At 50.6% G+C, this 22,259-nt stretch overlaps 1 protein-coding gene across 4 annotated transcripts in view; it reads left to right on the top strand.

Annotated features, from left to right (window-relative positions):
• The window catches only part of UNC5D (unc-5 netrin receptor D), a 90,845-nt gene extending 69,321 nt beyond the window's left edge, over positions 1 to 21,524 (top strand). The window contains exons 8-17 of one of the 4 annotated variants that reach the window (XM_086865529.1): positions 101 to 133; positions 4,961 to 5,065; positions 6,659 to 7,036; positions 8,792 to 8,876; positions 10,413 to 10,581; positions 12,098 to 12,325; positions 14,318 to 14,467; positions 17,016 to 17,180; positions 18,813 to 18,991; positions 20,816 to 21,524. In XM_086865529.1, the coding sequence (XP_086721655.1) occupies positions 101 to 133; positions 4,961 to 5,065; positions 6,659 to 7,036; positions 8,792 to 8,876; positions 10,413 to 10,581; positions 12,098 to 12,325; positions 14,318 to 14,467; positions 17,016 to 17,180; positions 18,813 to 18,991; positions 20,816 to 21,017 (1,694 nt within the window). In that variant the 3' untranslated portion in view covers positions 21,018 to 21,524. Of the gene's footprint in view, positions 1 to 100; positions 134 to 4,960; positions 5,147 to 6,658; positions 7,037 to 8,791; positions 8,877 to 10,412; positions 10,582 to 12,097; positions 12,326 to 14,317; positions 14,468 to 17,015; positions 17,181 to 18,812; positions 18,992 to 20,815 lie in introns of all 4 variants that reach the window. The other 3 variants (XM_086865527.1, XM_086865530.1, XM_086865528.1) reach the window with 3 other exon arrangements.
• The last annotated feature ends 735 nt before the right edge of the window (positions 21,525 to 22,259 follow it).

The following is a 22,259-nucleotide window of genomic DNA, read 5'->3' as shown; positions in this document are numbered from 1 at the left end:
TATAGAGTGAGACAGAAGCAATATAGGAAATAGATATGCTCCATGTAAATTTATTAAGTGCAACTTTCTCTCTCTCTCTCTCTCTCTCTCTCCCTCTCAGATAAAAAACCTCTTCATGAAATAAAATCCCAAAGTAAGTTCTTTTTTTTCTCTTGTAAATATGATTTTCCTCATCTTCTCTGCCATTTGGGTTATTTGTTTAGGAGCTAAGTAGGAGCCAAGGTTTTATGCGAGGCTTTAGCATCTGCTGAAAGCGTCTTTGGCGCACTCTGTGATCCCAGGTTCAGCGAGAGCCCGGGGAATGCTCATCCCCAGCGATTCCTGTCTGACAGGGAGCCCTGGCTCCAGGCATGCTCGGCTTGGCATCCATCTCTGCAGCGCCTGGAATTAGGAAAACAGCAATTAATGCAGGGGTTTGGGGTTTTGGTGCAGGTCTGGTTGGGCTGCGGGCTCTGACCTTGCTCAGCTCCCTCCTGGCTCAGCTGGAGGGTTTTTCTGTGCCTTTCCCTGTGCCTGGGGATCATCTCAGGGCTGTTCTGGGGCTCCTGTCCTGCACCTGCAGCTCTGCCCGGCCCCAGCAGGGACTGGCACCGGGGGCCAAGGCACAGGATGAGAGGGAACAGCCTGGAGCCGGGCCAGGGCTGGAGCTCAGCAGGAATTCCCCAGCAGCAGGGGCTGCGCAGGAGGTGCCCAGAGGTGGCACCTGGGCCGTGGCTGGTGCTGACCATGCTGCTGCTTGGTGATCTCCGAGGGCTTTTCCACCCTTGGTGATTCTGTGATTTTACATTCCTGGTTCCTAGTTTTTTCTCGGGATACCCAAAATCAGTTTAGGGAGCTGCAAAAGGTGCTGAGGATGCCTTGAGCCCTTCTGCTTCGGGTTTGTCTGGGGGTCCCCAGAATCACCCCTGGTGGGGCCCCTGGGGCCGCTCTGTGCCAGCCTGGGCTCAGGGACTGCGTTCACTTTCTTGTCTGTGCAGTTTCATTTCATAGAGAAAATGGAGAGAACCTCAGCCAAATCGCTGCATTTTCTGATTTGCCCAAAAACGAGCTGCAGTGGGATTGATCTGGGCTCTGAGAGGCCCAGAGATGGAAAGGGCTCAGTTCCACCCTGGGGCAGGGACACAGAGCTCAGCTCCTGCTGCTCAGGGAGCAGGAACTGCTCCAGGACTTCCCAACTCATCAGGGATGCAGAATCAAAGCCAATTATGAAGATAATTGAGGGACAACCTGTTCCATGGAATGATCTCTGACTGAGTCCCTGACCTGTGCTCCGAGTGAGGAGAAAGACTTTGGGCCGTGGGAGTGATGGGGAACTCGGGAAGGGGAGCTGGAAGAACCTGTGGGATCTCCTGCCCAGATCCCGGGATCTCCTCTCCCTGCTGGAGCTGGGGAAGTGGGCCCTGCACAGCTCCTGCAAAGCACTCCTTGTAAATGAGATAATTTAATCAATTACATCTCCTAATGCACTAAACCAAATGTTTCATTTTCTGCTCCTGCACATCTTAAATTATCTTCAGGTGCTTTATGAAACTTAATCATAGTTAATAGAAACTTCATTACCATCAAATGTGCTTTCAATAAATGTTGTGTAACAGTGGCAGGAGGTGGAGTGACAAATGGGCTGCAATTATCACAAACATGGATCCTGGAGCAGAGAGGGATAAAACTCCTGGTGCCTGCCAGGGTCCTGCCCGCCCCTGGGCCGGGAGGCTGCAGCTCATTAAGGAGTAATTGGTGGACTATAAATGTTTGCTTTTTTAGTTTGTTTGCTCGGTTTCCACTTTGTTCCCTTCTGGGAAAAAAATAGAAGCAGACCTCACCCTGCTCCCCCAGACTTCCCACGCCTTCCGCCTTCCCTTAACTTCTCATCTCCCACGGAAGGAGTTCTCCAAAAGAAAAGATCAGAAGGTGAAGAGGTAAAAATTACTTTAAAAAACCCCAGCGGTCGTTTCTAAAGAAACACCAAAATCCTAAACCAAAAAGAAAGTCTCCTTTCTCATGGAGTTGTGTTCCATGGGAATAATTCTGAGTCGCTCTGGGTTTGCCCTTTTAGCATAAAGCTGTTTAAAAGCCCAGGAAATGCTGAAAGGGATCCTTGGCCTGTGAGCTCTGTGCTCCCCTGAGGCTGTGCTGGGTTTTCCTGGCAGTGGGGCAGTTCTGGGATCACCTGGGGGTCTCTGACAGGTGCTCCAAGCAACGACCAATTTATTCCAGGGAAGGAACCTCAGGAAGAACTCCTGTGAGAGCTTTTAATCATAAAATTTATAGACCAGTGTCCAATTCAAGCTCTGGAGATACTTCAGAGTCAATGAAAAGAAAATTCTTCTCCTCAGAAAGATTTTGCTTGAGTCAAACAGCTCCCATTTTTTTTTTATTCCGTGCCCTCCCTCTCATCTTTAACCCATGTACAACGGTTTAAAAGTGGGAAAGTGGAAGTGCCTGACATGGGAATCGATGGAAAAGGAGATGCTGAAGCACTTGAGGAGATTTAGAGTCAGAATTGCAGTTGCAGTGGGCCCCTGAGGAGTGGCTCCTGCTCTGCTTTGGAGGGCAGCACATCAGCTCTGGGCTTCTCCCCCGCTGCTGTCCTGGGGGCTGGAAGTTTTTCCTGCCAGGATATTTCTGCACCTCTCAGACTCAATAATTTATCAACCCAGCAAGGCAGGAGGGGTAATTCACGTTTTCAGCACTTTTCCTTTTTAAAGCAATGATCCAAAGGGAAGAGTTAAAGATGCTTTGTGGTGCAATAACCGCGAGCTCTCGATGGCTCCCTGGGAAGGGAAAGACCCCAATTGTTCCTGAGATCCTGGAGATCCATCCCCTCCCTCCTTCTGCCTCATTCATTGCTCTAATTACCCACAGAAATTAAGTCAACAATAGCGTTTCATAATTAATTCCCTGTAACAACAAAGCAACTTGGGAATAGGAAATTGGAAGAAATAGAAATGCAATTATTGCCTGTACTCCCCTTTCTGCACCTGGTGCTGGGGAACAAAGCAGAGCTGTGGAAGTGGGGCTTTGGATTGGAGTTTGTGTTGTTTTGGTGTGATCTGAGACATTTTCAGTTTGCCTTTGTGACCCTGGGGCTTTGCATTTGCTTTTTCTGTCTGGCCTCTCCCATTGTTACATTGTCAGCCAGTATTTCACTCTCTGCAATGCCTAACTGAACCTAAAACACTTAAAATTCTCTTTACAGCATTTTTCAAGGGGGCAACTCATGGAAAAAAATAATAATAATAAAAAAAGGCTTCCGAAAAAGAAAACAAACACTTCTCTTTTAGAGACTGATTAGGTAGAACTGTTGGCAATGGAATTGTTCTAGGAAGCTGAATTTCGTAACCTTACGAGTTTGTTCAATGTGGTTTCCTGACCTGCCACAGAAGGTGGTTCCTCCTCAAAGCTGATGTTTCCATGAAAACTTTGTGATTTTTCTTCCTCCTTCCCAGCAAGCTGTGAATGTGTTAAAAGCAGAACCATTTTTCATTTGGAGATTACTTGTAAACATAGCAGAAATTCTGCAGGAGTATTTTCTTGGTTAAATGGTTCTGGTGCTGGTAAAACTGATATAAAAGATGTTTTTTGGGTTGAGTGGGGTGCTGGAATCTCATGGTTGGGGTTGACTGGGACCAGCTGGAGAGTGGGGACGAGAGGGATGTTTTCTGTTAGGGATGTTTGAACCAACCCTTTGGCTGTACTTCTGAGTGGAGCTCCCAGCTGAAATTCAGCTTGTTCCCAGCGCCTGGAGCGGGGTTTGGGGACTGGGGGTCCTGGTGCTGCCGCTGCTGGGGCTGTTCCCTGCTGGGAGGGAGCTGTGGGTGCTCAGCCCCTTCCCGGCACATCCCGCTGGGGATGGCGGCACTTTCCAGACGCTTCATTTTTGTGAGGAAGTGTTGAGCCAAGGAAACGCTGCCCAGAGGTGCTCGTTCCTTTCATCTCGACAGTCTGAGGTTTCTTGTTCGTTTTTAAAACTCAGCTAAAATGAAATTGTCCCCTCATGTCCTCCCGTGTCCCCTGTCCCCCATGTCCCCTGTCCCGCATGCCCTGTCCCCCCATGTTTACCTGCCATGTCCCCACACTCTGAGCATGTTGTGTCCCCTGTCCCCCCCATGTCCCCATGCCATGTCCCTGCACTCTGAGCGTGTTGTGTCCCCTGTCCTGATGCCATGTCCCCATGCTCTGAGCATGTTGTGTCCCCTGTCCCTGTCCCCATGCTCTGAGCATGTTGTGTCCCCTGTCCCCCCTGCATCCCCCCATGTCCCCCTGCTGTGTCCCCACATTCTGAGTGTGTTGTGTCCCCTGTCCCTGTCCCCACACTCTGTGTTGTGTCCCCTGTCCCCACTCTCTGAGCATATTGTGTCCCCCTGTGTCCCCTGCCCTGTCCCCACACTCTGAGTGTGTTGTGTCCCATGTCCCCACACTCTGTGTTGTGTCCCATGTCCCCACATTCTGAGCGTGTTGTGTCCCCTGTCCATGTCCCCACACTCTGTGTTGTGTCCCATGTCCCCACACTCTGAGCATGTTGTGTCCCCCTGTGTCCCCTGCCATGTCCCCACACTCTGTGTTGTGTCCCATGTCCCCACACTCTGTGTTGTGTCCCCTGTCCCCACACTCTGAGCATGTTGTGTCCCATGTCCCCACACTCTGAGCATGTTGTGTCCCCTGCCATGTCCCCACACTCTGTGCTGTGTCCCATGTCCCCACACTCTGAGCATGTTGTGTCCCATGTCCCCACACTCTGAGCGTGTTGTGTCCCATGTCCCCACACTCTGAGCATGTTGTGTCCCCCTGTGTCCCCTGCCCTGTCCCCACACTCTGAGTGTGTTGTGTCCCATGTCCCCACACTCTGAGCATGTTGTGTCCCCTGCCATGTCCCCACACTCTGTGTTGTGTCCCCTGTCCCCACACTCTGAGCGTGTTGTGTCCCATGTCCCCACACTCTGAGCATGTTGTGTCCCCACAGATGTGGAGCGCAGCGGGGCCATCGCGCTGTACTCGGGGCTGGCGGCGGCGGTGCTGGCGGTGGCCGTGCTGGCGCTGGGGGTGACCCTGTACCGGCGCAGTCAGAGTGAGTACGGCGTGGATGTCATTGATTCCTCTGCACTCACGGGAGGCTTCCAGACTTTTAATTTTAAAACAGTCAGACAAGGTTAGTGCGGCGATTTCCTCTCCTTCTCTGCAGAGCTCCCACTGCTCAGGCACACCTGCATTTGGGGAGGGGGGTTTGGGGCAGCCAGGGCAGGGACAGGGACCCTGGAACTGGCTCTGCTCTGTCCCACAAACACAGAATCCTTCTTGGCCACGCTCCAGATGCTTTAGAAATGCCGTCCCCAGCTCCTACACAGATTTAGGAAAAGCTCAAACTAAACAAAGCGACCAAAGCAGCTCAAGCTCAGGCAACAGAGCCGTAGTTCCTCCTGTTCTGTCACAGCCCTTTCCTCCACTCCAATAAAAGGGATTATTCCTTCACCGATAATCTGAGACCCTGCAGGAAGTGTTTTGTAACCCACAGACACTGGGGTCTGTGGGAAATAAATGTGTGTAAGACTGGACCCCCAAAGCTGTAGAAAAAAACACCAGTGCCAAAAAACGTGGACAAAACGTTAACTAAAAACAGCGCTCAGGTTTTGAGGAATGTTATTCCCTTTGAACAGGAAGGTGGGGAGGGAGAGAAACGGGGATGAAAGCAGGATGTTTATTGATTCTGTGCTGCCATTCTACCTCAGACCTGCCTGATTGTGGGTGGGTGGGAGCGTGGGTGGGGTGTGAAAGTGTCCCCATGTCTCTGTTCTCTCTTCAGAAAAGGGAAATATGTTGCAGAGTTTGTTTGGGGGGGGGTTGGTGGTGTTGTTTTTACAGTTTCTTTATTTCCTGGAGATGTCCTCACCAAGCATGACTTGCAAGAAATTGGGAAAAGGGCTTGGCAGACAAGGACGTTTGAAGGAGGTTCACTCATCCATTTCTAAATCCAGACCTTTAATTAGGGCTGTGTAAATCTCAATGACTGTGTCAAACAGAAACATTTTCCTTTGTGTTTCAGTTTGAATCTTGTTTTGAGTCTGGGGAATTGTTTGCTTGGCTTAATGCTGAAAACCTTTCATTCTGGATGCTCTGAAAATCCCCAACTAAACAACCAAGGAAAAAGACCCAACCACAAAACCAAACAGCCAGAGGATTCAGGCCCTAAATCCATCCACCACTCTTTTTTCAGAGTGTCTTCTGAGGGAAAAGGCCTCAAAATGAATAATTGTGGTGTCTTTCCCTGTATCACTCTTGTCCCACTTCCCTTTCAGCCCAGTTCCCCTCAGGCATGAAGTTGTGGGTTTGTATAAAAGGTCTGCAGGAAGTTGTTGTCACCCAGTGGGGTTTAATGTAAAGAAAGAAAACAAGGAGAGAGGAAAAAGGCAAACACACAAATGTGAATCCAAACAAAGGAGGCTCCTCCTTGTATTCCTGCACTCTGGAGCTGCCTGAGGTGTGGCAAACATGAAATGTCAGATCTTTGCACCAGTTCCTCTGTCCTCTAACGTGGTCCGGTGTGAGTTTGGGCTCTGAGAGCTCGGGCAGGGCAGAGCAAGCCCCAGAGGGGACGGGAGAATTTGGGAAGGGATTCCTGCGGCGTCCCCTCCACCCTCGCCAAGCGCTGCTCCTGTCCCCGCAGGTAACTCCCTGCTCCTGAACTCGTCCCTGCAGCCCGAGCTGACGGTCAGCAGGACCTACAGCGGCCCCATCTGCCTGCAGGACCCCCTGGACAAGGAGCTGATGACGGAGTCGTCCCTGTTCAACCCCCTGGCCGACATCAAGGTCAAGGTGCAGAGCTCCTTCATGGTGTCCCTGGGCGTCACCGACCGGGCCGAGTACCACGGCAAGGCCCACCCCGGGACCTTCCCCCACGGCAACCCCAGGCCCTTCGGGACAATCCAGGCCAGGAACAAGGCCATGTTCATCCAGAACCTGGCCTCCATCTCCAGCAGCAGCGAGCTGAGGAGCTCGGCCCTGTTCGGGCACCTGGGGGGCCGCCTGGTGGTCCCAAACACAGGTGGGTGGCTCCTTTCTCATGAAAGCACATAAAAGAATTTGAGATTAGGCTGCCTGATGTAGTGGTTTAGAACTAAAGTTTTTTTTAAAAAAAATGCCAGGAAAGAAGAAGTAGGGGCCCCATTAATGCAAATTTTGGGAAGTAGGGCACATTGCCCACACAGGACACGAGTGATCAGAGGGAAGCCTGGGCTGAGGACTGAAGAGGCATTATGCCTATTTGAACTGTTTTAAATTACTGCCTCTCTTGATGTCTTCAGCATGAAAGCCACATTAATCAAAGCTGTGCCTTGCTTGGATCCTGCTCCAAAGGAAAGGCTCCCCGGGAAGGGTCGATGCTGGATCAGAATCTTACATAAGGGCTCACGTTCCAGCAGCAGCTCCAGCCCCACAGCCCTGCCTGGGGGGCACAGGGACAGCAGCCAGGCCTGGGGACAGCCCCACAGCCACCAGGCTCCTGCTCCCTCCTGCCTGCCTGTTCTCCCCTTTTCTGGAGCAAAAAGCTCCCCAGACTCGCAGAGCGGGGCCTTTCCTGTCAGCCCTGTCCCAGGCTGGGCGCTGGGATCTGCTCCCTCTGCTCTGTGTCAGGAGTTTTGGGAGCTCAGGGCTTTGTGGGATGTGTTCCAGACCTGCAGGATTGTTTGTGAATGAGCTGAACAGCAGATCAGAGCCCAGCAAAGGCTGTCAGGGTCACGGCCCTCAGCTGCACCCCAGGGCTGTGTTTGCATCACCCTAAATCCCAGCCCTCACCTTGGGCACTTCCTCTCCCCTAAAGGCAGCACAAAAAGCCAGATACCCCAGCCAGGGGTTATCAGCCTTCGACTTCCAGTGACATTTATCCACTTTAAATTCAGCTCTGGTTTTGTTTGACCAGTGGCTCCAGGATTATCTGCTGCTCTCTGGTTGAACTGGATGATTTAGAGCTTTATCCTTCATGTCCCACAAAACGGGTTCTTTAAAGGTTACCATAAAAACCATGGTTTGTGTTTAGAGAGGATTGATAACAGTGACAGTCCAGGCATGCACAACGTGTGGAATGTTTTCATTTCTCCACAGACCAGTTTTATGCTGAGGAAGGAACATTGCAGAGGCACTAAGTTAAGGCATGAATTAAGAATTCCCTCATGCTGTATATTTAGCTACTTTATGTAATGATAGTCCCATCAATTAGATTATTAAAATATGTATTTGGTCCACTTGCAATTTATGTAATTCTTGCAGCATTTATGTAAGATCAGCTGTGCCAAGCAGTTGTAAATTCCAGTGTGATGGAGTCAGTGCCTTGCTGAGGCTCTGCATCGTGTGACAGATACAAAGCCAAACACATTCCCCCTCTCCTGAGAGCGAGATAAAGCAGTTTAATTCCAGTGGTGCCCAGTGGAAAGCTCCCTCCTTAAGTTCTGATCCAGCCTGGTGGTGTCAAAGGAGAATGGGATCCCTTGGACGCAGGAGCTGGGATGTGTGGGAGCAAAGGGGTGATCGCCCTGCAGGAGCTCTCCATGGGGAGACTCCCTGGGATCCCACAATGATCAATGATTTCAAAGCTGGAAAGAGGCAAGGAGCTCTCAAGAAGCTTCTTGGGAAATAAGATGTCTTTTCCTTGAATGGCAAAGTGACAGCTTTATTTCCTTTGATAATTTATGTTCCTTTCATCTGCTGACGTTGCCATGAGAAGCAGGAATTCAGGGGAATGTTCAGCTGCTCCCTCGGGGTTGTGTTCCCTGCCCCTGACATCCCTGCCCTTGTTCTTTTCCAGGGGTCAGCCTGTTGATTCCACACGGAGCTATTCCAGAGGAGAGTTCCTGGGAAATCTACCTGGCCATCACCCAGAAGGAGTCCAGGTGAGAGATCCAGGGTCACAGATCTGCCTCCTTTGGGTTGGGTTGGAACGTGCAGGAGTCACTCCTGGTCCCCACTGCTGGGGTGACCGCCCTGCTGTGAGCCTGAAAGGGACACAGAAATGTTCTTGGAGTGCTGCTCCTGTGAAATCCATGGAATTCTTGTGCCTGCTGCTCCCTCCTCCCCTCCCTGCTCAGGAGGAACTCAGCAGCTGCACCTCGGGCTCCGGGGGTGCTTCCATGGATTTTTAGCCTGAGAATCCTACAGACACTTGGAAGCACCGAGGGTCCAGCAGAATTTACTAGTATGACACTTGGAAAAGGAAAAAAAGGAATTGGCCTTTTTTTGTTACCCTGTAGTTTCTTCCTTTTCTCCCCTGCAGTCTCCCTCTCACCAACTCTGCAGACACAGACTGAGGGAGGGCTGGAACGTTCCAGGCTCTCTTTAGCAGGAACGGTGTTTGCAAAGTGCATTTCCTGAGCAGCTACAGCTGCACGTCAGGCTGTCACCACGGGCACTGGAATGGGGTATCCAAGTCAGATTGGGCTTTTCTCCTTTTTACATCCTGGTTTTATTGTCCTATCTTCTTATTTTTATCTTGGTTGAGGTCCTTTTCCTAATTTTCACATTGGTTGAGGTTCCTCCTCTCATTTTTCATCCTGGAAACAGCATTTGCTTTCCATTTAAAGAGGGAACTGCACGCCCAGTAATTTAGAAGCCAATCACGGGGATCACACGACCCAGATGAATTAAAATACAACCAAACAGCAACAAAACCTTCAGGGCAAGAGGGTTCAATTGCTGCTTCAGTGTCCAAGGGAGTCTCCTCCACTCTGGCACCGCTCCTGCCCAGGGATTTATTCCAAGAGATGCAGAAACCACGTGGCTGTGGGGCTGGGTTCAGTTGCTGGAGTGGGAGAGAAGAGCAGATTACACATCTGTAGAAGTCAGCAGAGAGGCTGAAGCTCTTCATCCAGCCCAGGTGATCCCCTGGAGCTCGGCTGTGCTGGTGGGATCTCCCCTGCCTGTCCCGGAGCCACACTGGGCCACTCCCAAATCCACAGCCCCATCCCCGAGCCTGTAAAAGTCACTGAGCTCGTTCCTCCTGCAGAATACAAATGGGTTTTCAAAGCAGGGAGATCACACTCAATCTGGAAAAATTTATGAGCCTGTGTTTTTTAAACCATAATTTGTTTTATCTTCGCTCCTGTGAAAATATTGTTGATGGCAGTGTTTGAAGGCAGAGCACGGTGGGGACGGGACCAGCTGGTGCTCGAAGCGGGGCTGGCTGGCACAGAGCAATTTCAGTGCTGGATTTGGGTTAAACAAATTGAAATGTATTTTAAATACCAGAGTCCTAAACTGACCAGCCGCTGATTGGAGTTAGATGGGGTCTAATGGGTTTGTTTCATCTCCAGCTGCTGCTTCCACGTGAAACGAGCAGAAATGAGCAGATGAGGGAGGTGCTTGGATTTGAACTGAAATATTTTCAGTGAATTCTCACTCCTGACAGCCACTCTTGTCTTTGCTGCCCCAAGCCTGGAGCCAGAGGGCCCCGAGGTGCTGCTGGGGCCCGAGGTGAGCTGCGGGCCCCCCGAGCTGGCTGTGAGCACCCCGTGTGCCCTGAGCATCCCACACTGCGCCCACGCCGACCCCCAGCACTGGAGCATCCACCTCAAACGCAGGACGCAGCAGGGGAAGTGGGAGGTAAGCCCAGAGCCCACCATGGACATGGAATTAGCCCTCAGCCCATCCTGTTACTCCTCATGCAGAGATTCTGGCAGGGATAGACACAGGGAGACATCTGAGAGAAACAATTACAGCAAAAAGGGTTTGCACTGTGGGAAGAAGCAGCAGAATTGGTTTTGGGGTGTTTTTACCAAGATGTGCAGAAGTTTATGGCTACAAAGGCCAGCCCTGGATGCCACGGCTGCAGCCTGGCCTGGCCTGTCCCTCCCTGAGCCCCTGCCTGGCTTTTGCTCTGCTTTCAACCATTCCAGTCCCATTTGCATAATTCAGATTTACTCAGGCCTTGGGCAGCTCCAGCAGTGCTGGCCTCAAACAGCCCGGGCCACTGAGGAGAGGGACACGGGGACAGAGTCACACGGGGACAGGGGGACATGGGGACACAGGGACAGAGGGACAGAGTCACACAGGGACAGAGTCACACAGGGACACAGGGACATGGGGACACAGGGTCACGGGACACAGGGACACAGGGACAGAGTCACACAGGGACAGAGTCACACAGGGACACAGGGACACAGGACACGGGGACACGGTGACACAGGGACATGGGGACACAGGGACACAGGGACACAGGGACAGAGTCACACAGGGACAGAGGGATACAGGGACACAGGGACACAGGGACAGAGTCACACAGGGACAGAGGGATACAGGGACATGGGGACACAGGCACAGAGTCACACGGGCACACAGGGACACGGGCACACAGGGACACGGGGACACAGGGACACGGGGACAGAGCCACATGGGCACACAGGGACATGGGGACACAGGGACACAGGACACAGGGACAGAGTCACACGGGGACACAGGGACACGGGGACACAGTCACACAGGGACAGAGCCACACGGGCACACAGGGACATGGGGACACAGGGACACAGGGACAGAGTCACATGGGGACACAGGGACATTGGGACACATGGACATGGGGACATGGGGACAGTCACACAGGGACACAGGGACATGGGGACACAGGGACAGAGCCACACGGGCACACAGGGCAGGACTGAGCAGCAGAGGCAGAGCAGAGGGAGTTTTTGAGGAAGGAAAACGTGGCTGTAATGGGTGTTCTGGAAGTCAAAGCCCAGCCATTGTTCAAGGTTTGCTTATTGACTTTAACCTTCAAGGTAATTTTTTAACTTGACATTGGGGGGGGAAATTAGGCAGAAAGTCAAGAGCACTTGAAAAAAGCTGCTAAAATTGCTTAGGCATCATCATTATTATTGTATGTACACAGCGAGCTCTGCACAGGGCACGGCCATAAATCCTCCTGCTGACTCAGGGCTAAATTGGGAATATTTACTCAGGGAAGCAGTCCCCCTTCTCCCCTTCCCCGAGAGTGCAGCCTGGCTCCCAGCAACACTGCATTCCAGTTGAATAAAAATAAACAATTAATGCCATGACTCCTATTGTCGAGGCCTATTGATCCGACTTCACTTTATTCTTTTTAAACCTGAATTTCATTTTGCAGGAAGTGATGTCTGTGGAAGAGGAAACTACTTCTTGCTACTGCCTGTTGGATCCTTATGCCTGTCACATTCTCTTAAACAGCTTTGGAACTTATGCCCTAATTGGGGAACCCATCTCTGACTGCGCCGTTCGACAGCTGAAAGTCGCCGTTTTTGGCTGCCTGTCTTGCAATTCTCTGGATTACAATCTGAGGGTTTATTGTGTGGATAACACCCCTTGTGCATTCCAGGTAAATGGCTTCGCTTTGCTCCTCTGGGCTTTGCTTATTTTCCCATAAAATGCTGACATCCTTTTACCCCCCTGGGCAGCCCCAACCTCAACCCAAGGAGAATACTGGATTTTTTAAGCGCTGCTGCACCATTAGAATAAATCCCTCCATTTCCCTGCAGGTGTGGATTTACACTGGGAGCTTTAGGGCAGCCAAACTCTCTTGCTTGCTCTCTCATTTTTTACCCACATTCTCAACTACCCAAACTCACCCAGCCCTGCTTTACAAAAATTCAATTATCCTGCATTTCCTCTTAAAAAAAAAAACCCAGCCCAATCCCCACGTGGCAATTGAGATGAGAATGATTTTCCTGCACCGTGTTCCAGGACAAAACAATTCTCTGGCTTTTGGTAAACTCAGGAGCTTTACCAAAATGCTGTTCTTTGGGGAGCTGAAACGCAAAGAGTTGTGAGGTGAATTTTTTGCTGTCGCACAGGAATGGAAACACGGCTCTGACTGAAGCACACGCTGCTGTCTCTGTGCTTCTAATAAAAGCCAAGGCACCAAAAGGATTGTTAGAGGCTCACAATGGCTTTGTAATTATCCTCTTTATAACACTTAGACAATTAGCGGGTACCAGTGTCTTCCTGATGAGTCTGGAGGAAATGATCAGAAGAATAATTACCAGTTCTCTGCGTTCCCAGGGTGTTTGTAGATAGTGAGACAACCGTGCATTCACAGAACGATGCAGCCCCTAAAAGCAAGTCAATATTAGTGGGGAACGTGGGGAATTACAGAGCTTTTTGGATAAAACATCAGAGCTGGGGTTGCCAAGCTGTGTTTGACAGTCAATCCTGCACGGGGCAGGTTTATGTGAGAGCCAGAATTCCCTTGGTTTTGACTTTTTCCCTGTGTTAAAACTCTCCTTGCTCCTCCAGAAGCTGAGGTGGGCCTTTGTGAAGTTCTGAGTGTGCTGGGAAGCTCCTGGCCCTCAAAATTGAAGAGAACCAGCTCCTTTGTGTTTTTCCCAAATGCTGCTGCTGTGGGAGGAGTCCCACGTCTGCCACTGCAGGCAGAGCAGCACTCACAGAACCTTCCAGAACATCCAGCACACCCAAGGAGTTTTGTGAATAGTTAAATAATCTGCTCCCTTTGTGGCTGGAAAGCAAAAACTGAAGTCTCCCTGCCTTCATTTGAACCCAACCACCAGGGGTTAAACCAACCTAAACACCTGTAAAAATTGGTTTATAATGGAAATCTGTTAGTGCAGTTTCAGAGAGGTCGAGCACTGAATTTTCAGAAGGTCACAATGGTTCCAGGGGCTCCTTTGGTCCTAACAAGCCCTGAAGCCCTTTGGTGGACACAGATTTGATATAATTTTTGTGGATTAAGAAAGGTAATTTGGAAGCACTGCTTGCCTGCTGATTTTTAAAGACTTCTGCAACCTTTCCTTCCTCGCTGGTGTTTTTATTGCAACAGCACAGGAATAAACATTGCTTAAGTACAGGCAGGGGTGATCTTTTCCTGCCATTATGTTTTAAATTCACAGAATTACATAAAAAATTCACTTGGAACAGAGCTCTGGAGGGCTGTAGTGCAAACCCCTGCCCAGAGTCTGCCCTTCACACTGCTCAGGGTCTTGTCCAGCGGTTCTGGAAGTGCCCCAGAGGTGGGAAATGGAAGGGAATGATTTCACCTGAAGTGTCTGAGGGTTCTGCAAAGCCCTGAGAAGTTCCTCAGCAGAGCTGCTCTTGAGTCCGGCTGTGCTGGGCTGCTCTGGGGGTGTTGGAGAGGGGAGACAGCCAAAAATTCAGTGTCCAACCCCCATTATCTGTCCAGAAATGGGGCCAGACAAAGCCAGACTTTGGGGCAATGGAAATACCAAACCCACGAGAGAAATTCTGCCGTGTGTTCAGCACCACGGGGGAACCTGGCACCTCCACAGAGAGGGATTTTCACTGCCTCTGGGGTTTGTTCCTAATACTGAAAACATTCTCTCCTCCTCCCTTGCAGGAAGTGGTTTCGGATGAAAGACTCCAAGGGGGGCAATTGCTGGAGGAACCCAAACTTTTGCATTTTAAAGGCAACACCTGCAGCCTGCAGATCTCAGTGCTGGACATCCCTCCCTTCCTGTGGAGAATCAAACCCTTCACTGCCTGTCAGGTACCTGGCATTTCACCTGCTCCCCCTGCCCTGGGGGGCAGAACCCGAATCAACCGAGGTTCCTTTTATTTAAAAAGCTGTAAGCCTCCCGAGCATTTAACAAAAACATGTTGCCTTTTGATTCTGACAAACACAGATTTCGTTTATACCAGAAAGCTGTAAATTTGTCATTTTACAGAAATGCTTGTGCTTTCCCTCATTTCAGTTGCCTCCAACAGAATGCAAATATTCCTCCTGTTCAAACTTAACCACTCCTCAAGATGTTTCTAATATCTGTCATTCCAGTTTTGATATAACTGTGGAAATATGGCTAAAAATGACATTTAAATGTAACCACGAGTTAAAATCACAGCACACAGAGACCAAGTATTAGAACTGAAGAGCAGCAAATTGGTTTTTCTCTTCTCCATTAATTGAAGAGGCTGTTGAAAACTGAAAAGGAAAAATCAAAACAAAATAAGAATTTCCAAGGATTTTGGTGACTGGAAATCCTAAGGAATGTGCTGGCACATGGAGTGGGCTGGTTTTAAAATACAACACTCAATTAGAATGTACAATCTCCCTTCTCCCAGAAGCAGAGACACAATTATCCATCCTCCAAGATTTTGGCAAAAGCCCTGTTTTAAAAGTGTTGCCACGTTCCCCAAAACATGAGGGTAATGGGCTCTGAAAGTTATAAACACAGAGCCAGGGAAAGCCTCTCCTCGTTAACAGCGTGGGGAGAATTTGGGCTACAACTTAAAAAATCATTTAAACGAATCCTTTCCAGCTTCTCAGGGAGAAGAGCTTTTCAGTGTTTTGTTTGTTCTTCTCACTCACGTGTGTTTTAAAAGCCAAACCAAGCAGGGTTAGGATGGCCCAGTTCTCCAGCAGAGACCTGCCAGTGTGTGCCCAAAACAAAATCAAATCCGAGGAGTTTCCTCTCAATGCAGCAAATTCACTTCTGCCCTCACCAGATTATAGAGCTCCATACTTTGATTAATTTATTGTCTCCTAATCCCTTGTCCAAACACGAGGAATAAATGTCTGTGACAGGCTGGAATTGAACCTCCAAGTGCCACTTAGAGCCTGATCAGAGGGGGCTGGAACAAAGCCTGTGCAAAACCCCTGCTGCCAGAACAGGCTGACAGCGCTGCCCTGGCCCAAAGGAATATTTACATTTTATGGCTGAGTGTAACTGGGATGGCTTGGACAGCTCAGAAACACAATCACTGTTCCTCAGAGGAGCTGCAGAACCTCCCCTGGCTCTGTGCTTCCCTCGCAGTGAAAAGTCTGGTGACAGCTCTGGTTTGGTTCCAGCCTCTTTATAGAGAAAAAAATCTATTTTTGCACGTGGAGTTTCTTCCAGTGTTCCCTGGGCTCCTCTCCTACGTCCCACCCTGTGAGAGCAGCTGCTTGTGCTGCCTGGCAGGAACAACTGAACACAGCCTGTTCCAGGAATGTCTCTGGTCCACCAGCAGCACCTCCCCGGGCAGCGTGGGGAGGGGAGATTTGTGGAAATGATGTCTCAGACAAGCAGCCATCCTGCTCCAGGGCCAGAGCAGATGAATAAATCACGCTGAGGAGCTGCTGGAAGGCAGCTGGTGGCAGGTGGCACCAGGATTCCTGCAGGCTCTGCTCACAGCCTGTGTCTGTCCTGGCCTGGCAGGAGCAGCTCCCAGAGCTGGGCTCCCTTCCCCTGTGGATGGGAACAGCAGGAGCTGGGCAGGCACCTCTGGGTGTTCAGAGCAGCTTTTGCCTCCCATCCTGCATCTCCTGGAGGCTCCAGCTCTGCCTGGGCCATGAGATGATTTACAGCCCCTCTGTCTGCAAGGAGCTTAATTACAAACGCAGAATGGAGCTGAAAGCGTCTTGGGAAACTCCAACCACTCATTGTTCCTGCACTCCTTGCTGCTCTGCATTGTTTCACGCAGCTCCTTTCAGCTGAGTGATTCTTCCACTCGGAGTGAAAGCAGAGATGATCACCCTGAAGAAAATCTAATTACAGTTTCTCCACTCCTAACATTTTGCTAACGTTTCCTTTATCAGTGTGAGCATCTTACTACTGCTGCTGCTCCCAGCCTGGGGCTGGGGAAGGCAGGGAAGGATGCCAGGGCCAGGACAGTTCTCAGAGGGAAATTCCTAATTCCTTTGGGGTGGAGAAGGGAAGGATGCCAGGGCCAGGGCAGTTCTCAGAGGGAAATTCCTAATTCCTTTGGGGTGGAGAAGGGAAGGATGCCAGGGCCAGGACAGTTCTGTGTTCCTTTCCTTGGATTCTGGTTACAAGGTGATTCCAAGGAGACACAGAGAGGACAAGGGGGAGGAAGTGAAGGCATATTTAAGTGTCTTTAAGAATGTTTTTTAAGAGTTTCCCATTACTCATTGCCCCTGATGAGCCCTGAGCTCTCGGTCACTGAGACACCTCGGTGCTCATGAACGCAATCCTCGCTTTCTGGCTTTGTGCTGTTTGGGGCTGGAGGGGACGTGCCTGAGCTGTCCCCAGCAGAGCAGGATGTGGCTGTTTCCCCCCAGCCGTGTCCCCTGTCCCTGACGTGTCCCCATCCCGCAGGAGGTGCCGTTCTCCCGCGTGTGGCGCGGCAGCCCCCGGCCCCTGCTCGGCGCCTTCTCCCTGGAGCGCTTCAGCCCCGCCACCAGCCAGCTGTGCTGCACCGTGTGCGTCCGGCAGCTGCAGGGCCACGAGCAGCTCCTGCACGTCCAAACCTCCGTCCTCGAGGTAAAGCCTTGGGCAGCCCCTGCTCTGTGGGGCGGGATGCTCACAGAACAGAATCATGGGGTGGGATGGGTTGGGTTGGGTTGGGTTGGGTTGGGTTGGGTTGGGTTGGGTTGGGTTGGGTTGGGTTGGGTTGGAAGGACCTCAAAGCCCATCCAGTGCCACCCCTGCCACAGGCAGGGCCACCTTCCACCATCCCTGGTTGCTCCAAGCCCCTTGGACCCTTCCAGGGATGGGGCACCACCCTTCTGTGCACCAGTTCACTCCCTGGTTCTGTCCTTTCCTCGTGTAGGTTTTGCTCAAAGCTGGAACCAGTCTTTAAAGCCTTGCAGATCCCATTTCCAGCAGAAATCGAGGCACAGGCACTGCAGCACTAACAATAATTTATCAGTAATTTAATGATTTATTGTTTGAGTTGGTGGTTGCAGTTTTCTAATGAGAAGCTCTTGCAGAGCTCTGAGGGTTGGGGACAGGAGTACAAAATGTGTCTCGTGGGGACTGGGCCCTGCTCGTAGCTAAAAGAAATCAGAGCTACAGCTGAGCCAGCTGCTGCTCTGTCAACAGCCATGAGAATTCAGCAGCTGCACTTTTTTAGGTTACTGAGCATCTTTGTTGATTAATCCGGATTAATGGTTCTGGATTAGAGCTCTACACCCATAAATGCTCTGAGCAGGGAGTGCAGCAGCTGGACAAGAGCAGCACGAGCATCATCCTGTGTAAAAACTCCTCAGAACTGGCCAAGTGCTTTCTGCTCCTTTATCCTTATTTCATGAAACCCCTCTCTGTGTCTCCAGCCCGTGCTGCTGCTGCTGCTGCCTTGCTCTCCCTCTCTGCTGTGTTTTTAAGAGCCCTGTCTGTACACAAGTCCCCAGAGCATGTTCCAGTTCTGCTTCAAGCAGATTTGCTGCTGTGGAAAGCTTTCTCATGCCTATCTCCAGCAGTGATTGAAGAGGGAGGATAATTTGACTGCAAAATAAATCTGTAAGTGACAACTCCCCCCCGGAGCTGCTCCGTGCGTGACAATCCCCGGAGCGCCCGGGTCGCTGTGCTTATCTCACACGGGCAGGGCAGGAGCATCTCCTGCTCTGCATCTTGAGCAGAGCCCAGGGCAGAGCTGCAGCACCCAGTGCCGAGCCTGGGGATGTGTCACAAAGGTTGGATGGAGGCTGCACCATCACTGCTGGTTGGTATTGATGCTGTGTCACTCTCCGATGAGTAATGCACTGAAATTTGACTCTGTTATGCAAGACTGGTGTGATTCCACGGGAAAAGAGGGGCCAGATCCACAGGGACCTGGATTCCAGAGAGTCTGGGAGAGCTGAGGTGCTTACAGAATTCATGTGTTTAAAAATGCCCAGAGAAAGAAACATAAATTTGTGTGTCCATGGGTTTAATCAATTAAAGATTTAGAAAGCCAGCAGTGCTCTGTAACAGAAAAATAACCATAAAAGAAAACTCGTTGAAGGAAAATAACAGCATTTTAAAGGTTTTTATGCACAAATCCTTGTGATGTTCTAGGTGTTCTTTCACAAATCACAAAAGCACCTCTTAGCTCCGTCATTTTCTGTTAACTTAAGCGACAGGAGGAATCCGAGGTTTGATTCTTTCCCTGCTTTGCCTTCCCATTCCCTGCAGGCCGAGAGAGAAAACATCACCTTCTTTGGGCACGAGGACAGCGCCTTCCCTGCCCAGCTGGGCCCCAAGGCGTTCAAGATCCCGCGCTCCATCCGGCAGCGCATCTGCGCCACCTTCGACACGCCCGGCGCCAAGGGCAAGGACTGGCAGCTGCTGGCCCAGAAGAACAGCATCAGCAGGTGATGGCAGTGATGGCAGTGATGCCTTCAGCTCTGGCTTGGGGATTTTCCAGGCTCTGCACTGCCCCAGGGTGTGACTCTGAGCCCCACATAAAGCGTCAGCGAGTTCTCCTCAGTTCCAGCCACACCAAACCTGCTCCAGCCCGAGCACCAAGGACACCGTGACAGCCTCAGGCCCAGAAAGTGTAACCAGCAGCGAGCTGAGGAGAGCAGACTGGGAGGGTGGCACTTCCCAATCTTCATAATCTTCATAATCTTCATAATCTCCATAATCTTCATAATCTCCATAATCTTAATAATCTTCATAATCTGTAATTGGACAACTCATCCCAATATGGAAATGGACCAAAACTTATAAAAATGTGAAACCTCGTGGCTCAGAGTCCACCTTGGGTCCACCTTGGCTGGAGCCACAGCCAGGCTCCTGCACTGCCCAAGGTGCATCCTTTGAAGGCTTTTTAACAAATCCCCACTTTATTCCTTTTCCTCCATCCAGCCTCAGTTCCAGGGAGCCTCCCAAGGCATCAGCAGCGCCCAGGGCAGGGGGGCTTGGCCCTGGAGCAGGAATTATCGGCTGCTCAGGGTTGGTTTGCTGCTGTCAGGGCTGTGGGTGAATTAAGGGCTCTCAGGGCTCATTTCAGCTGCTCAGAGCTGTCAGCTCCTCCTGCTGGGCTGGACATTCTTCTGTCCACCCTCAAGGCTGCAGGAGGATTTTGTCCATCATGGAAACTGTTGTTCAAAGCACTTAGGAGGCTTCACATCCCCCCCAGACAAATCCCCTTGGCTCTCATGGGTGCCTTTCCTATTCCAAAATGAACCCTGCAGATTTTTTTTTTTTTTAAGGGAAAGACATCTTTAAAAGAGACAGTCGTTCTCTAGTGTTAGGAGTAATAATATTATGATGATTAAAACTGAAAGATGCTGTAAAAACCAATTTACTTCTTACTTTGCTTTTTCTGCTTGGCTAAATTAAATTGGTGGAGGCAGCTCCCTCACAAAAATATTTTCTGATTGTCACAAACTCTATAAATATGTTCCCAGGAGGGCAGAGGAATGCTTAAATCAAGCAAAGTAACTTTCCATTGCCTTCTTGCTTTGCATGGGAACCTCAATAAACCGCATCTGAGCCAAAGGAAAAAGAGTTTTGGATAAACCCAAAACTTTATTTTACCAAATTCTATACAAATCACCCCTGCAGGGTCCTAAAAATGGCACATTAACAAAAGAGAAAATCACAGATAAAAGGTGGTGAGTCTTTGCATAAGCACAAGCATCAACTGCTGTAAATCCTTCTCCCTGTCAAATCCTTGCTGTATTTCCTAGTGATGCTTCCCAGAAGGGATTTTCCCATCCCAGGGGCAGCACTGCTGCACCTGGGGACACCCTGGGCTCATGGTCACTGTCCCTGGGCTGGGCCTGGGGACACCCTGGGCTTGTGGTCACTGTCCCTGGGCTGGGCTTGTGCCACATGAGGAGCCACCTGGGCTTGTGGTCACTGTCCTTGTGCCAGTCTGGGCAGGTGCCACACCCTGGGCTCATGGTCCCTGTCCCTGGGCTGGGCTGGGCTAGGCAGGTGCCACATGAGGAGCCACCTGGGCTCGTGGTCACTATTCCTGGGCTGGGCTGGTGCCACACCCTGGGTTCATGGTCACTGTCCCTGGGCTGGGCAGGTGCCACATGAGGAGCCACCACCTCCAGGGGTTCCTCAGCTCATGCCCCAGCTGTGCTGGAGGGTTTTTTCCCAAGCACATGGATCGTGCTGGGTACAGGGCACAGCTGCAGCCCGGGCTGCTCCTCATCCCTCTTTCCCTCCCTTCCCTGCAGGAATCTCTCCTTCTTCGCCGCCCAGAGCAGCCCCTCCGCCGTCATCCTGGACCTGTGGGAGGCACGGCACCAGCACGACGGGGACCTGGACTCGCTGGCCTGTGCCCTGGAGGAGATTGGAAGGACACACTCCAAGCTCTCAGACGTGGCAGAGCCCGAGCTGGAGGAGCCCGAGTTCCCCGGCAGCAGGAACGGGCTCTAGTCCCCCTGCCCCGCCAGGACACGCGGCCAGCTAACCCCGAGCCTGGTCCAGGGGACTGCAGGGGTCGTGCCCGTGGGGATGGAACTCACCCCACACCAGTGGCAGTGGGAGGAGCAGAAGCAGCCCTGCTAAAAACCCTCCGGCCATGAGGAAATCAAGCTTCTCCCTGTCCTCCTCCACTTAAAATCCACCTTTTGGTGCCCCAAACAAACCTGCACTTGTGCCAGTCCCGGGGCAGGAGGGAGAGAGAGACACAGAGCCATAAGAGGTAAATGTTGTTGTGTGTTTAGGAACAGTCATGTTCATGTAATGCCTAGTGAAAATCAACAAATAACGTTGGATATTCCGAGCCACCAGAGATTAGTCCTGGTTAAAAGGTTTCTCACTTCGAGAGTGGTTTAAAATCCCATCACATAGTCACTTTATGTCTGCTACAGGAAAAAACTGAAAATTTGGCCTTATCCTGTTCAGATGTTTGAGGAATTAGAAGATCTCATCATTATTTCATATCATGTGTATTCCAAATAATTTGTTGTAAAAATTCAGCCCCTTAATGAATGTACATTTGCTGCAGAGCTCTGCTGCCTGCTCTGTCACCAAAATTCCAGAACAAACCCCTTCTCTCTGAGACTGGGGGGAGTGCACACGCAAGAGGAATTTTCTAATTTTCTACGTCTGCAAACTTTCTTAGTCAAAAACTGTCTTTGGGGGTGGATTTAAATAACCAAATAACACACAGAAAATTTCCAGCCCGATTTTAGCAAGTTGAAACATTTATTTTTATTATTTCTGGCTCTGTGGCTGAGCTGAAGGTGAAGGCAATCAGCACAGCTTCATTTTGGTTTGGCTTCAGATTGAAACCACAAACCCACACGGCGCTGCCAACACTGGCCTTGATTTTGTTGCACAATTTGGGAATTTCACAGGATGCAGAGCTTGGCTGGGTTACCTTGGTTTCGTTACAAATCGCATTTACCCCCAAAATGGGAATCAAACTGGAGAATTCGCCTCGTTTTTTACCCATTCCGTACAAATATGATTTATGTCTTCAACCAAACCAAAAAGAGCTGTCACTCTGAGCGAGGGCCTGGTGGAGCTGGTATGGAGCCAAATTTCAGCATTATTTTGATCTTTCTTTTCACTCACATCCTTCACCACAGCCGAGGTGCTCCCCAGTCCGTGTGGCTGCCGGGGCACAGTCAGGAAAAACAGGAACAGAAATGAGGCTTTGGGAGCTTTGTG

This window comes from Cyanistes caeruleus, chromosome 29 (assembly GCF_971803275.1).
Source record: "Cyanistes caeruleus chromosome 29, bCyaCae1.hap1.1, whole genome shotgun sequence".
Classification (NCBI taxonomy): domain Eukaryota; kingdom Metazoa; phylum Chordata; class Aves; order Passeriformes; family Paridae; genus Cyanistes; species Cyanistes caeruleus.
Note: the sequence above shows the minus strand (reverse complement) of the source record. Positions and strands in the feature narration are given on the sequence as shown.